Source organism: Rattus rattus, chromosome 1 (assembly GCF_011064425.1).
Source record: "Rattus rattus isolate New Zealand chromosome 1, Rrattus_CSIRO_v1, whole genome shotgun sequence".
Taxonomy (NCBI): domain Eukaryota; kingdom Metazoa; phylum Chordata; class Mammalia; order Rodentia; family Muridae; genus Rattus; species Rattus rattus.
The window spans coordinates 136,089,029-136,104,276 of NC_046154.1; the positions used below are offsets into that span (position 1 = coordinate 136,089,029).

Below are 15,248 nucleotides of genomic sequence, written 5' to 3' on the forward strand. Positions count from 1 at the left end.
CTTTGGATAATCAAAACAGACAATACCACCATTAAATTACAACAGGAAAGATAGAAATTTGCTTTTATTGGAGCAGGAGTAGAGATTCAAACGCTTTCCGTTTTGAGTTAAATATTTGTAGGACATAGGCATCCACACGCAGGCTCTTGCTCAATGATACATATTCATCTACAGTGGCCCCAAAGGTGAGGTAGATATGAAACGATGCTTTCTTTCTATCTTGGATTTTTTCTTTCCTTTCCCTAAGGAGAATTCTAGGTGTACCTTACTGAATTGTAGGGCACACAGGTACTTTCGTGTATATGCTTACATTAATATGACAGTACTTTTAAAATAACATACCTAATCAAAAACTACCTCAAGGGATATTCACTAAGGCAGAACTAGAGCACTGTGGTTCTGGCCTTAGCTATTCACTATCACCTGATCTTTCGATCCGTTGTGTTTTAATTAGACTGTACATTGCCTTCGTATGAATGTAGTTAGCAACAGGGGAGACTTCTACAGGTCCACTTATTCACAGCAGTTTATCTAGTGGAGAAAAGTTAGACCTACTGAGGATGGTAGAAAACACATCAAGGATTGTGGACAAAGACCAGCAAAGTGAGACCAAGCAATGTTTCTCTAACCATCTACTAACCTAGTCGTCAGCTTTAACAGCAGCAGCTGAGAGACACTACCTATGAGATAGATGACTGAAATTAAGACAATAGCCACACACACATTCCCTCCCTGCCTGGACTGAGGTGCAGAGACAGACAGCCCATCTGCTCACTTCCTTCTCTCTCCTTGTAGCCTCAAGAGTCTCTCATCTTAGTTAGTTGACTAGTTGGTGCACTCAGAAAAGCATCCAGAAATTCTTTATAAGGTGTTCTTATTAACCACAACACTTCTAAGTTAAGCAACATCAGACTCACGGTAATGCAAAGTTGCCAGGTTTTTTTTTTGTTGTTGTTGTTTGTTTTTTTAAATTCCTAGATCTTCCTTTCCCTGCTACTAGTTTTTGGTTCTCCCTCCCGCCCCAAGACAAAGTCTTATTATGCAGCCCTGGCTGTCCTGGAACTCACTCTGTAGACCAGGCTGGTCTCAAACTCACAGAGATCCATCTGCCTCCGCTCTGGTCCGCAGTGACAGAGTTAAAGGTGTGCACAGCTACACCAGCTGGTCCTGCCACTGGTTAGTGAGATTTACATGTTTTCAGTCTCGGGACGAGGGACTGAGGCCACGCAGGGGATACCACAGTCTGGACTCAGCCTTTTTAAAGTTTGAGGACAAGGTCTTAGGAAATTACCAGGCTGTCCTGAATTATAAATGATAACCTTCCCATGTGTTTGCAGAGCAGTTCTGATCACAGGCAGGACTTGCTTCACTGAAGCATAAAGCACCCCACAAGGAGTAAAGACCACCTATGGGCAAGCAGCTTCAATGAGGCCCCTATGCCATGCACTTGGAAACAGATCCTGTTTCCAGAATCTTTAATATAGTAGGCTTTTATATACAAGAAGCACTATACAAATTCAAGTTTACGTTATTATAAACTGCAAAGAACTCTCGTACTTATCCAATTGGTATTCAAGTATGAGGTATGGAAGAGCAAATGACAACTGCTTTATTATTAAAAGTTACTCGAGATCCATAAAGCACACAAAGTAACCTATGTCCAACTAAGAAAAGGTTGGTACATGTATTGAAAAATATATAACACAGATTTGTCTGTCTTAACATTTACATTTTAGTTAAAAAGTAGTTACTTTACATATTTTGTAATTTATACTTATAAAATATACACAACCACCCTCCCTCTTCAAACCCTCAAGCATGAGCTTCCCATTCCTAATCAAAAGCACAACCCCACTGTAATCACCAAAAGAATATGGCAGCAACACAATGCACAGATTCAACCTGACCTGAACACGTACTTAATTCTTGAGTACTAGATAATTCAATAATCTACCCAAGGAGTTCTTTCCTTTGTGCTGACAACCTGCACTTACTGAATGTTTCGTTATGATGAAGAGACTTGCATCTTTATATCTGCTAACAACCTTAGAATGCCTTCACAGTCCTGCTTCAGGCATTCAGATCGTACAGTTTTTCAGTCTTTCCATAGACCAGAGGCTGTGACAAGTTACGTCTCACAGAAAGCCAAGAAAACTTTCTTTTCAGTACGTTTTGTCTTTGAGATAACAACGTACATGATTGCATTAACTAGTTCTGAAAATCCAGGCTGTGTGCGCACTAAGAGAGCAACTGATCCTCCTCTCCCAGGCTCTCTTCACAAGCTGGAGACCTGAGCGAGGCTGGAGCTGTGTCTACTCAGGCATTCCTGCTTACAGCCAACGCAGCCCAGCACAACTAATCAATGGAAGTATTGAACATGATCATATAATCAGAGACTCATCACCAAACATATCAATAATAAATCTGAGAACTGAAACTACAACAGATACCTTACTTACTAGCAGATCACAGAACTACAGAGCAAGCTATGCCTGAAATGTTCAATTCTATGTGCCTCTAGAGATAACAATGCCTAAAACCCTGTCTAAGTTAATGAACAATGTATGTTGAGGAAACAAAGTCATTCACAAATAATTTCACTGCATTTAATGTAAAAACAAGTTAATTCACTTGAGAAGTAACAGATTCTGGAAGAGTCCCTATCTAAAAGAAAACAAGTACAAATCCCACCAAATCATTACCAAAGAAACTCGACGACAGTTCACAGCTTAGTTTTGTCAATCAGCATTGAGCTACTTGTTGATGAAGTGAAGTTAGATACAATCTTGCACTCCCATGGCTCTTATTTATAGAGACTATTTTTTAATTTCTTAAAATTTTCAGATGTAGCTGGGTGGTAGTGGCTCACACCTTTAATCCCAACACTTGGAAAGCAGAGGCAGATGGCTGCTCTCTGTGGGTTCGAGGCCAGCTTGGTCTACAGACAGCTACACAGAAAAACTCTTATCTCAAAAAAAAAAAACAAAAAAACAAACAAAAAAAAACAAACAAAAACAAAACAAAACTACCCCCCCAATTGAGATACAAGTTTAACAATCTTTCTTCTCTAGATTCCAACCTTAAACAAAAATGAAAAACAAATGTATAAGTCAAAAAGGGAAACAAGAAGACATTGAGCATCTATGAGAAGAGGTGGTAAGAAGTGACAGCAGCTGCTGCACCAGACAGCTCCACAGACTGCAACTATGAAAAGGCATCAGAGGTCTTGCTGGAGCAGTGCACGACGGGAGGGTGGCTGACCGTGCGCTCTGTGATGGTGTCTGTGGAGCTGCCAGGGAGTGGCATCCTCAGCTCTGCCGAGGTCTGACAGAGTCTTCAGAAAGGTACTTTTTGAAAGCCAATTTACATGCATATACAATTAAACATAATTAGAGCTTTAAGCTTTTGGCTAAGACATATTAAAAAACAATGAAAATGAGACATATAAGCAGCAGTGACCATGAAAGCTGAAACATAGCCACACTTTTTTTTTAATTAAAAAAAAAAAAAACCCAAAAACCTTTGAATACATAGTACCCCTCTTTACTCTACTTCCAGAAGTTTTAAATATTGCAATTCTCAAAATCCACAGGCTTTAATAAAAGACTTCATTACCTGAAATAACACATTTACCCACCATTTTTATCCCACTGAGCATTTCCTTTACTGTCAGTTCACCGTCGATGGAACCAATCTCCAGATCCCTGGCTTAGGGTCTCAGAAATTATCATCCAGCGTAGGGAAGGAGCCGCCCCGGTCACTTGGTGACCTGTCTGCACAGCAACAGAGTGGAGTCTTTCCCAGCTGAACTGCTGATGCATAGAAGCTGACAGCCTGCTCTCCCAGGACCACAAAGAAAGCTTACTTCCCCACTGGCTTTAGAAGTAAATATAAACTCCCTAAGAGAACACCCATAAAACTAAACTAACCTCTCTCCATAAAACCTATCCATAGCATCTGTCTGTATCTGGAAGTCAAGTTAGTTTGTAACTGCAAAAACAAGGGACTGCCTGGGTGTCATCTTAACAAACTTAGGCAAAACAGAGAGCAGACTGAAATCAATGTGAGAACGAGAGAAGAGGAGACAGTCACAGCCCCTGTGTGTAAAAATGTAATGCTGCAGGCTGGTACTTCCTGGGGATGCAGGAAGGAGGGAGTGAACACAGCATATTTCATATAAATTACTTGTACTTCTGGTTTTCTTTCAGTAACATACAGCAAAATATGTTTTGTTAAAAGCCATAACTCCCTCAACTGAACAATGACCCAGATACACATCTTATGACTTTTAATAATGGCAAATAATTAAATGCCAGTGTAAAAGAATTTTCAGTGACTCCTAAATTCAAAGGAGTAATATTAATCTGATTATGAATTATTAATAGTCGATACTCCTATATTTTAGATATGTTCTTAATTTCTTCACTTGGAGCCAAAAGTGAAATAAAACTGTTTGATTTTTCATGCTCCCATTCATTTGAGTCTATCCTATGTCTGTACATAGAGAGGTATATTAAAGCACTGTTACAAAACCCAGCTGAAGCTACTCATCTACACTACAGCACTTAATGCTTGACCTGGTATAGTAATTCCTTTGGTGAATAATGTCACAGGCAAGGATTTCAGTTAGAATAGGTAAGCATTTCTCCCTGTGCCCCAGTCCCCTGACAAAAAGAGTTAATTAGTATTTTAAGAGTTACAGCTGTAATTTCATATTGAAAACAGAGGAAAACTAAGAACGTAAAAATTTCTTTCATGTTAAGTAGGCCAACTAATAAAACTGATAATGATCACTGTGGGAACTTACATACATGCAGTCAAGACAGAAGAAAATGTGTATAGTCTTTAAAAACAATGATGACTGCTCCCTAGTAGTATAAACAGTGTCCACAATTTGGTGGCTGGCCATGGTTTTAATTTTTTTCAAGTTATTTCTACAGCAGACATATTTTTGAAGTCTACCCACCCCTGAGTTCAGCAGTTATACTTTTAGAATGTAAAATTATATGCCCTTAATTAACAACATGTACAAAGCTACAAAATGTCATCTACACAGAGATTAAAAACAATTTTTAAAATATTCTTTACCGATTATCAATTGAATGATTTCTATGGGGTTACATACTGTCAGACCTTTCAGCCAACTGGCTTATTTAAGCCCAAACTGGTTAATATATTCATTGCAGGATATTGAAAAAGAGTGCAACAGTAAGGCATTAGTAAAAATAACATTGTCATAGAAACAGGTCTTGCATATGTGAAAAGGTAATTTATAAAATACATTAATCACTTCTTAAAAAGACCTAGTTGTAGCATCACTTCATGGTACATGGTACTTAGGATGGGACCTTCTCAGCAACTGTTTCATAGATCAGAGAGAGAGAGAGTGGGGGGGAGGGAGAGATATCGACTGAGATTGCGGGGGGGGGAATAGACAAACAGACAGAAAAACTTCATCTACCTGTAAGCAAAATCTTCAACAAGTAAAACAAATTCTTCCAAGAAACTCTGCACAATGGATATGTGAGACAATAAGCAAACAGAGCATTTTTATAGTGTCCTTTTGCCAAAATCTTAAAATAAAAATGTCCACACTCTTTTGTTAAAACATTAAGCCTCTGTCAAAAATGTATTTCTCATTTTAGGGTACAGTATTGAAGGACAAGATGATACAAGTAAAGAAAAGTTACAAGAAAAAACTTGACAAAATTCTTTCAATTAAAGTATTGTAACATTAAAACAAACTGAAAACATAACAAAAGAAACAAGATTACAAACAAAAATGTTTATGGATTTTTCCAAACATAAATAGATGAATAGTGTTTAGGTAACAGGGCTCATGCTGATGGCTAGCAGGAAGTAAGAGTGTCATATACTTGGAAAATAATAACAGGCCCAAATGATGGATGGCAGTAATTTAATCATCACTGCTATTTTTTTACTTCCAAAACAAAGCCTTAGTTAAACCATTCATACCCTATTATTCACACCTTTACTTCAGAGATTGAGGATTATATACAATAAATGAATTTATTTTCACCATAGGGATAACATATTGTACCTCTCTGCCAATGTTCCTCGAAAACTTTCCATGTCAAAACAATTTGACAGCAGATATAAACAATTAAATAAATATGCAATGATCTTTCTCACGGTCCTTTAAAGATGCATGTTTTCATGCTGTTAGCCTTAGGATCACAGTGCATAGAATCCAATATCAACAGCTGGGGTGTCTTTCAATGTAACGTTGGATCCCTCACTTTCCTTATAATCCCACAATAACCGATAAATTCATTTCAGAGGCCCTATCATGCATTAATCACCGAGTGACAGGAGTTAAGAAAACTCACTCTTTCACAACGTCCATTGCCGGCAATGAACGCCCCCAAACCACTGAGGAAGTCACTGTTATTGCACAATACATGAGGACCTGGAACTTTTCCAAAAGCTTAAAAAAATAAAAATAAAAAAAAAATGGAATTATATTTGACATTTCCTGACACCTGCATTAATACTGTATGACTAATAAAAGCATGTCAGTTGCCTGGACTGAACCAGCGATCAACATGCGCCCAGAATGCACACGAGTAAAAATGCAGTAAAAGGAAGTAGTCTTCATTGCCTATAGGTCACTTCCAGTCAAAGGTTAAAGTTCAAAGACTGAATGATCAAAGTGCTCATTTTCTCAGTAGGACTATCTTCTGCTACGAGGATGAGAACAGTGGCATCAACAAGTATCATCTTTAAGAAAAGAAGAAAAAAATAATTAAAAAGTTAACATGTGCAAGTAATGTACAAGTTAATCTCATGTAGAAACAATGTCAAGTAGCAAGAACATGGCTGACCTGATTTGCCTTGCTCAATCTTTACAGATAAAAATTTGTGTTCAATTATATAATATAAGCAAGCCAACCTTTACTCTTTCAAGGAAATGATAGCTTGCAAAAACTTTAAAATAATGTATGATTAGTATATTAGTTCAATCTGAAGCAAGAAATTGATATACTAAGGTAGCACATATTCAGGACATATCTGAAGAGAATTTTTCTATAAGCAATTCTTAAGCAGTCATGACATTTTACATTAACTAGTACATCACACACCTTTAGTCTATAAGGCAACTCTCTTTCAATAGTAAGATACAACTTTCGAATCAATCAATAGACATTTAATGTTAATGTCCTTTCAGAAAATGAATTTTCAGAAAGTATTCATAATGTTCAGAAATACCCATATGCAAGGTCATTTAAAACCCCAAAACCATATAATATCTTCTGGTAGCCTACACACACTATATTTAGACAGTACATAACTGTAGTGTCTATGACTTGTTTTAGAAAATTAATTTCACGCACACAAAAAAGAAAATCTGAGAAGTTTGAGGATTAGCTACTTTTCAGAAAGAAGCTTCAAACTAGCAGCAACTCCTAAGAGTTATGCAAACTTACAAAGCAGAAGCTCAGAAAATAGTGGCCAAATTCCTTACAAATAATTCCACATAAAGGCTGATAAATTAGTGCTAATAGGATTTCCACTAATAGAGACTAAGTCAATTCTGTTATGCCAGGGGAATTCATGGATTATAATGTACATGGTAAATAAACTATATTTTAAAAATAAATCATAGGTTGGTGATAAAGCTCAGTGGCAATGTATTTTCTTAACCCTGGGCATAGTTTGAATAATTAAAAAAATCATGCAGGCTCAATCCCAGCATCAACAATAGGCACCAGGAAACCAGGAGACACTTAATGTGCAGCGAGCTTGGGCTACTCAGCTAGACCCTCTATCAAATAAGACAAACGGGCGGTGGAAGAGGTGGCTCCGAGGGTAAGTGTTCCAGGAGTGGATCTCAGTTCTATCCACGGCATCCATGGTGGGCTACTCACAATGACTTTTGAACTCAAGCTCCAGGGAACCTTTGAGAACACGAACACACACACATATGTACGCACACATGCACCAAAATCTGACAATTTTTTGAGACTGGGTTCATGCAGTTCACACTGGTCTCGACCTTGCTAAGTAGCCAGGGCTGGCTCCTCATCTTCCCAGCTTCAAATCCTAAGTGCTAACTGGCACGACTAAACCCATCAAATAAAAAAGAACATACTGAAGAAAAAACAAGTGGAGAATTTATATCTCTTATGTTTCATATCAAAATACTCACTACTGTGAATTTGAAAGATGTACTTGTTGTGATCGTAAACCAAACAGTAAAGAGTTTCTCAAAATACTACTTACCTTTCAAATGATGTTTTAGTTTTATGTGTGTGTGTGTTTGGATTTTGAGGGTTTTTGGGGGGTTGGGGGGAGGTAGTTTGGTGAGTGTGTATTGGGGTTTGTGTGTATATATGCATGCATGTGTGTGTGTTTTTTGGATTTGTGTATGTGTGTGTGCATGAGTATATGTGTGTAGTATTTTGTGGGGGAATGGTTTGATTTGTTTTTTCCTTTGTGTGTGTGCGTGAGTGTGTGTGTGTGTGTGTGTGTGACTATGTTTTACACAGGCTCTTGCTAAACTTTCGAGGCCAACCTCAAGTTTGCAATGTGCTTACATTGGCCTCCAAAGTATATGGGATTATAAGAATGCCAGCTCAATAAAATAGTTTAAGACAAACACTACAACCCAACAAACTTAACTCTATAAGCTGCAGTACAGCAGTGAGTTCTACCTAATAGAACTGTACTGAGACAACCTTCAGAGACACAGAGAATAGTACACACAGTAGCAAAGTTACTAAATCCAGTCAAGCATGCTACTAAGTAAACTAGAAACAAGCTTGTACTTCTAAAGACATACCGTATGTTTTAGATGACCGCACACATTTACCTTTACGAATGGCTGTCCATTATGGAAGGTTCCCAGCATGGTAGGCTTCTGTAGACTGTGCTACTAAAATGTTTATAAAATCCCTAAAGCTATTCTCCTATCCCAGGCTCCATCTTGGATCAAATGTTAAAATTAATTTAGGTTGACATGGTTGTACTTGCCTTGAACATCTTAATTTTGTGGAAATGTATTTTTAAAGTTTGAATTCAATGATCTCTAACAACAGGACCCCCAGGGACTTGAAAGGCTATAAATCCTCAATAAATACACGTAATGAAGCCTGTAATAACTGGTTTGAACCTGGGTATGAGTCAAAACCATCACCCTGCTTTCCCATAGCTAAGAGGTAAAACCAAACAACAAAACAACAAACCTCCAAGGAATATAGTTTTCCAACCACATGCAAATATCAATGCATGCTAGATGGGCACATACACAACCAATGGCATGAACCCTATTTTGGGTTAGGACAAATATACAACTATAAAAGGTTAATAGTTTTTAACCTCTTGGCTAAACTATTGTGGCAATAAAATATCTTGAAAAGAAAATCCCAGAATAATGACTTTAACTGTCTTTGGAACTACCAAAGCTTTTACTAAAATCCCATCTCCAATATAATACCTATAGTGTTGGTTCCTGAAAGGTTACCTCCATCACCACTAACTTCACTGAGTTTATGGAAATATAAGAACTAGACAAAGGTCACTACATTCTCCACAATTATAAAAGGCATAATATCCTGGAAATCCATCTCCTCAAGTCTCATCAAGGACACAAGACTAGAAAAACACAGTAACACAGTCTGCCAAACTGAACACAGTAGGGTGTGTTTAAAAAAAAAAAAAAAAGAAAAGAAAAAAAGGGAAAAAAAAAAGGACTATCCCTAAGGCAGGACACCAGACAGTACGAGCTAAGAGCCTTGGAGCCTTCCAGGACCCAGGAATCAGAAGGGCAGCACATCAGCAAAGCTGCAGGACAGAATATGGAAAGTGCAACGTTGACCAAGAAGAGAGCTGGTCAGGCAGAGGAGTAGACCTTCATCCAGGCCCCAAAGGAACATCATTGTGGGCTGCAGAGTTTCTCACGGGCAGAAGGAAGGAGATGAGCTCATCACACAGTGGAAAGGAACTGTGCTAGATCAGGTGCCTATAAACCCCTCTCTCACCTGGTGAAATATGATGGAATTTGACTGTGTCTATGGACTGGAACTTCACAGAGACAAAAGGGTACTGTCCCTTAAAATTCTTTCCAACAAGGTGGCATCATCCCAAGTCACTGACCCCAGCCTTGCTGATGCGAGAATTGGCAAAGCAGTGGAACATGTATTTGAGGGTAAGCATGGCTCTAAGGATGAATGGAGAGGGATGGTCCTGGGCCAAGCTCCTCTCTTGGATGCCAGCTTTTATATTACTTATGACAAACACCACATGTTGTACACGTACCAGCTTCTGGATGATTATAAAGAGGGAAACTGTGTCATGGCAGGGTGCAGTGAGCCCCTCCTTTAAACATGGACCCCGAGCTTGTGATGGCCTGATAGGCAAACATGTGGGATACACCACAGATGATGGCTCCAAGAGAGTTGGCATGGCCATACACCAGGCTGAAGCCAAGCCACTGTGTAAGTCATCAGGTTTGAAGGTGATGTGCATACCTATCTATGTCTATGACTTGGTGAAACACTTCTAACCATTTGTCACAGCACTGCCACAGCTATAGAAATAAAGTTGTAAAAGGAAAAGAGGGCATGAAGCTTGGGAGGTGGTAGATGGAAAGGTGGGGTGGAGCTGGGAGGAGTGGGATGTACATGTAATTAAAATACACTATATGACATTTCTCAAAGAGGCCATCCAGTATAAAATGTACTATATGAAGTTCTCAAAGAAGGCCATCCAGTATAAAATGTACTATATGAAATTCTCAAAGAAGGCCATTCAGTATAAAAAGAAAAGCAAGAAGGAAAAAACAAAAATCTTTGGGCTGTATATCATTCATTCAGCTGGGTACAAAGATATAATTCTATATAAGGAAGATTCCATGTCTGAATCATGGCAAATCTCAAACCCATTTGTATAATGCAAGTGAATCAGCTATTTCACAAACCTATTTTGATTAAGTTTTCCGTTTCTGGCCCTAATCGTCTCTACTCAATTTATTTTTCAGAGCAGACAAATCTCTGGGTTAAATGGCAACACGGCATGCTTGCATCTAATGCACATATAGCCTAATTGGAAACTGAAGAGTTCTGGGAATGGTCCAGATTTCAGGTAACAATAAGGAATATATTGTCACATACTAATACAATTTCTTATATTCTAAAACTCTACCTAATATGATTACCTTTTAATAAACCACTGTGTACTAACACCTCAAAAGCAATCAATATGAGGGATGAAGCACACAAATGGACTGACCTAATTTGAAAGAGATTCTAAATGATAGCGTAGACAAGCAAAATTTTAGCTCTGAGTATTTTATGAAGACCTAACTGTTGTCTGGTAGATCAACTTCAGCCTGACTTCTGAGGTTCCCATCTTATAAAATCAGGAGCTTAAATGATTTCAGACTTGTAATCTTCACTATTAGTGTCTCCATCCTGCTTGTACGAAGTCCTCTTTAGAGCACACACATCATTATCTCAACCAAACCTCTGCTTCCATCTACACTGGCATCTGTGCTGGCCCATTCATGTTGTTAGTGCCATACAGCACGGCTATAGAGCTGGATGCCTCAAACGTTCCACTTAGTCTCTCAAAACTGAAATGCTAGCTGTGTGTGTATGGGGGGAGGGGGAGGGGGCAGAGAGACACAGAGAGAGTGAGTTTGAGAATCTGTAGATTAGAAAGAAAGTAAACATATGGTGTGGGGGAAGAGTGTGTCCCTTTCCTGATCATGAGATGCCTGCACATGTGCGTTGGACCTGGGCCTCACGCTCGTTAACCACACAGCTGACTACTGAGATACATCCCACTCTCGGCTCTGAAGTTTGGAGCAGCTTCACAGATCACACATGAAAGATGGTCTGTCCTTACAGTGCTTTGAGAATTAGATAGCACTAATGTCCTGACTAGTTTTTTGTCAACTGAACGCAAGCTAGAGTCATTTGACAAGAGGGAACTTTAATTGAGAAAGTGCCTCCGTAGGACTGACCTGTGGGGATTCCTTTGATCAACATTTGATGAGGGCATAGCCTACTGTGAGCTGTGTCACCACTGATCCAGGACCATCTGGACATATTAAAGGAAGCAGGCTAAGTATGCATGAGAAGCAAGCCAGTAAGCAGTGCTCCTCAATGGCTTCTGCACCAGCTCCTGCCTTGAGTTCTTAGCCTGACTTTCCTCAGTGATGGACCATGACCTGTGCATAAAGGAACCTAAGCTGCTTTTGGTCATGGTGTTTTATCACAGCAATAAAGCAGCTAAGAAATAAGTCTACGGGGCTTGATCATGTGGCTTTATAGTTGCTGCTAAGTTGAAGAGAGAAAGATTCCTTGAGTTCAGGAGTGCAAAATTAGCCTAGTGAATACAGATAATGGGAAAATAAGAGCATCAGCAAGAATACCTATTTATGAACCAGATGTGGTGCCACACTCCTGCAATCCCCTGTGTTCAGGGCCACCCTGGCAATCACAACAAGGTCTGGATGATCCAGGGCTAGTGAGAAGAAAGGGGAGAAAGAGGGGAAAGGGGCAAAAGGCAAGGCATCAACGCAAGATTTGAAAAATGGGTGTTAAATAAATAACATGATTGGTGAAGATCTTCTGGAATCTTGCCTGTTAAGCAAGCAAAAGATAGCTGACTTTAGAAAAGTTCCAATAAAGTTAATGACTTAGGCTAAGGTCATGCTAAACTATAACAACAACAACAACAACAACAACTGGCATTTAGATGTGCACAAAGGAAAAGGCAATACCATGCTCCAACAGGAGAGGAAAAGCTTAAGGAGACACCTGAGGCTGCAGAGAATAAAGGGAGTAGTGACTTCAGGCAAGACCCCACCCAGCTAAGCTTCCAACTCATAAAGGAATTGAAGAGAAGCTTTGGCAAGAAGGAAACAACAGACAACAGAAGGCTGATGAAGATTTAACTGAAGGGGATGGACCATGTTTCAGTCTCAGCAAGCAGCAGAACTTGGCAGCTTTGACCATGTGGTTCTGACTTTAGAGTCCAGAATACACAAACGGGTTACAGAGTCTCCCTTTGTGGCTACGGAGAGCCACTGAGGCCAGGTGTGTGTGTCAAGGGTATCCTCACCGGAGGCCCAGAAAGAACACGGGATGAAGCAGCTGTGGAGTGAAGCCTGGACTGTGTTGGAGGCCCCAAGACGCTGGAGAAGCCAGTCACTGACTATCTGCTAAGGAGAGCTGCAGCCCAGGTGGAAGCGAGGGCCAGCCCAAGAGAGAAAAGCGTCTTGCGGTCAGTAAAGCGGAAAGGAGTTGGAGATCTGCAGAGTGCACAGCATCAAGACATAAAGATGCAGTTTGCTCTGATGCCTTTACGTACTGCTTTGGTCCAATATTCCCTCATTATGCTCCACTTCCTCATTTTTGGCACATTAATGTATAGTCTATGCCATTGTATATTGGAAGTTTGTGATCTGTTTTTTTAATTTTGATTTTACAGGGGTTACAGTTAAGATTATTGCCTTGAGTCTCGAAGAGCCTTTAACTTTGAACTTTTAAACAGTGCTGAGACTGGGGTGTTGGACCAGTCAAGTTGGACTGGTTTCTGCATTATGCTATGGCTACAAGCCTATAGGGGCCAGGGCTGTGGTGGTTTGGATGGGAACAGGATCATAGATTTGGTCACTAGGGAGTAGGACTAATTGAAAGAATTAGGAGGTGTGGCCTTTTTGAAGAAAGTATGTGACTGGGAGCGGGCTTTGAGGGTTTAAAAGCCCATGACAAACCCAGAGCACCTTCTCTGCCACTGGTCAAGTTGTACCTCTCAGCTACTCCTCTAGAGCACACCTGCCTGCACGCTGCCATGATAATGGACTATACCTCTGAAGCTAAGCAAGCTCCAATTAAATGCTTTCTTTTACAAGAGTTGCCAGGGTCATGGTGTCTCTTGACAGCACTAGACCAGTGACTAAGACAAGCTGTTGGGACCAGAGCAGCTTTCTCTAATGAAAACGATAACTTATTGCAATTGCCTCCAGTTATAAAAAGTAGCAGAACTGAGTGCACAGGGCACCAGAACATCTACTTCACATAAAGCTCACTCCACTTTACGGTCTGTTAGCAGCACACATCTATAACCCCAGCACTTGGGAAGCAGTGGCAAGAAGGACAGCTATAAGCTGGCCTACACAGCTAGTCTCAGGAAAGGTTTATAGAAATAAAATCATGTCAACCTTCAAAAGTATGACAAAACAAAGCACACCAGGTATTAAATGGTATTGTTGGAATTATTAAAGTAATGCTAATTTTACTTTTCCTACAATAGATATGACTGTTTGAAAAAGTTAGTATGATATCCACATTTTCGAAGACTTTCTACATTGCAGTATTAAAAAAAATGTTACCTCAATTACATCCTTCCACTATTTCCCCAAGTCTTTCAAATAATTGGTTATCTTTCAGATAAAAATAACCAAAATTTGTCATTAGAAATTAAAACTGCTCACCATGATACCACCATTTTGTTTTCTTTGGATTCTTGTTACATGTTCGCACATAAAAGGAATTATCTGGTGGTCGTCTCTGAAACAAAAACAAAACAACAACAAAAAAGAATTTAAACAGCTAAGTTCTAAAAGAAAGTAATGGTGAGAAGTGAGTTTAGCAAAATTACTATAGAATGAACCAAAACAAGGGCAACACTAAAAGCTTAATTAGAATGCCATAGTCAACTGTTTTCAGAAGGGGCGCGGGAGCGGTCAGTTCCAGTACAAGGACAGCATCCAAGTTCTTCATGCTTCTCTCTCCCACTGAGTCACTACCTACATGACTACTTACGCGAACTAACAAAGAGTCTACTTATTTAACTAAGGTTGTCTGAAGAACAACAGCAACTCAAGTATCCACGTAGGTTTATTAATTTATTGTAATGTATTAAGGACAGAGCAGATGATTCTGATTCAAACAGCATCTAAGAGGAAAGGTGTTTTAGTGCTTGTAAGTAACAGTGGCCTTGCTGCTCCTTATGTGTCCTGACTGGAACAATACGGACATCTGGCAAGAGTGATGCTAAACACATTGGAGGAAGACTGGGAGAGACCCTGCCTGACAACTCCTGGGCACCAGCCTGGCAGGAGTCTACCTTTCTGTCAACAGTTCAAATGTCGAGTTTATTTTAATGCAGTAGTAGGAGGGACAGCTTCCAACAAAGCAACAGAGAGCTTTCGGTTAACTTTTACAATGACTTTGATAAAACAATGTCTTCCTTTCCCTATTAAATCTCGTTTTGCA

The 15,248-nt window shown here is 39.5% G+C and overlaps 1 protein-coding gene and 1 pseudogene across 1 annotated transcript in view; one reads left to right on the plus strand and one right to left on the minus strand.

The window, feature by feature from the left end:
• Positions 1-3,479: 3,479 nt before the first annotated feature.
• Ube2w (ubiquitin conjugating enzyme E2 W) overlaps positions 3,480-15,248 on the minus strand; it is a 52,791-nt gene continuing 41,022 nt past the window's right edge. Inside the window, exons 5-6 of the mRNA XM_032906171.1 lie at positions 14,465-14,540; positions 3,480-6,741 (exon numbers count right to left, since the gene is read on the minus strand). Coding sequence (XP_032762062.1) covers positions 6,728-6,741; positions 14,465-14,540 — 90 coding nt within the window. The 3' untranslated portion in view covers positions 3,480-6,727. The remainder of the gene's footprint in view (positions 6,742-14,464; positions 14,541-15,248) is intronic.
• On the plus strand, positions 9,819-10,506 carry LOC116885511 (annotated as a pseudogene).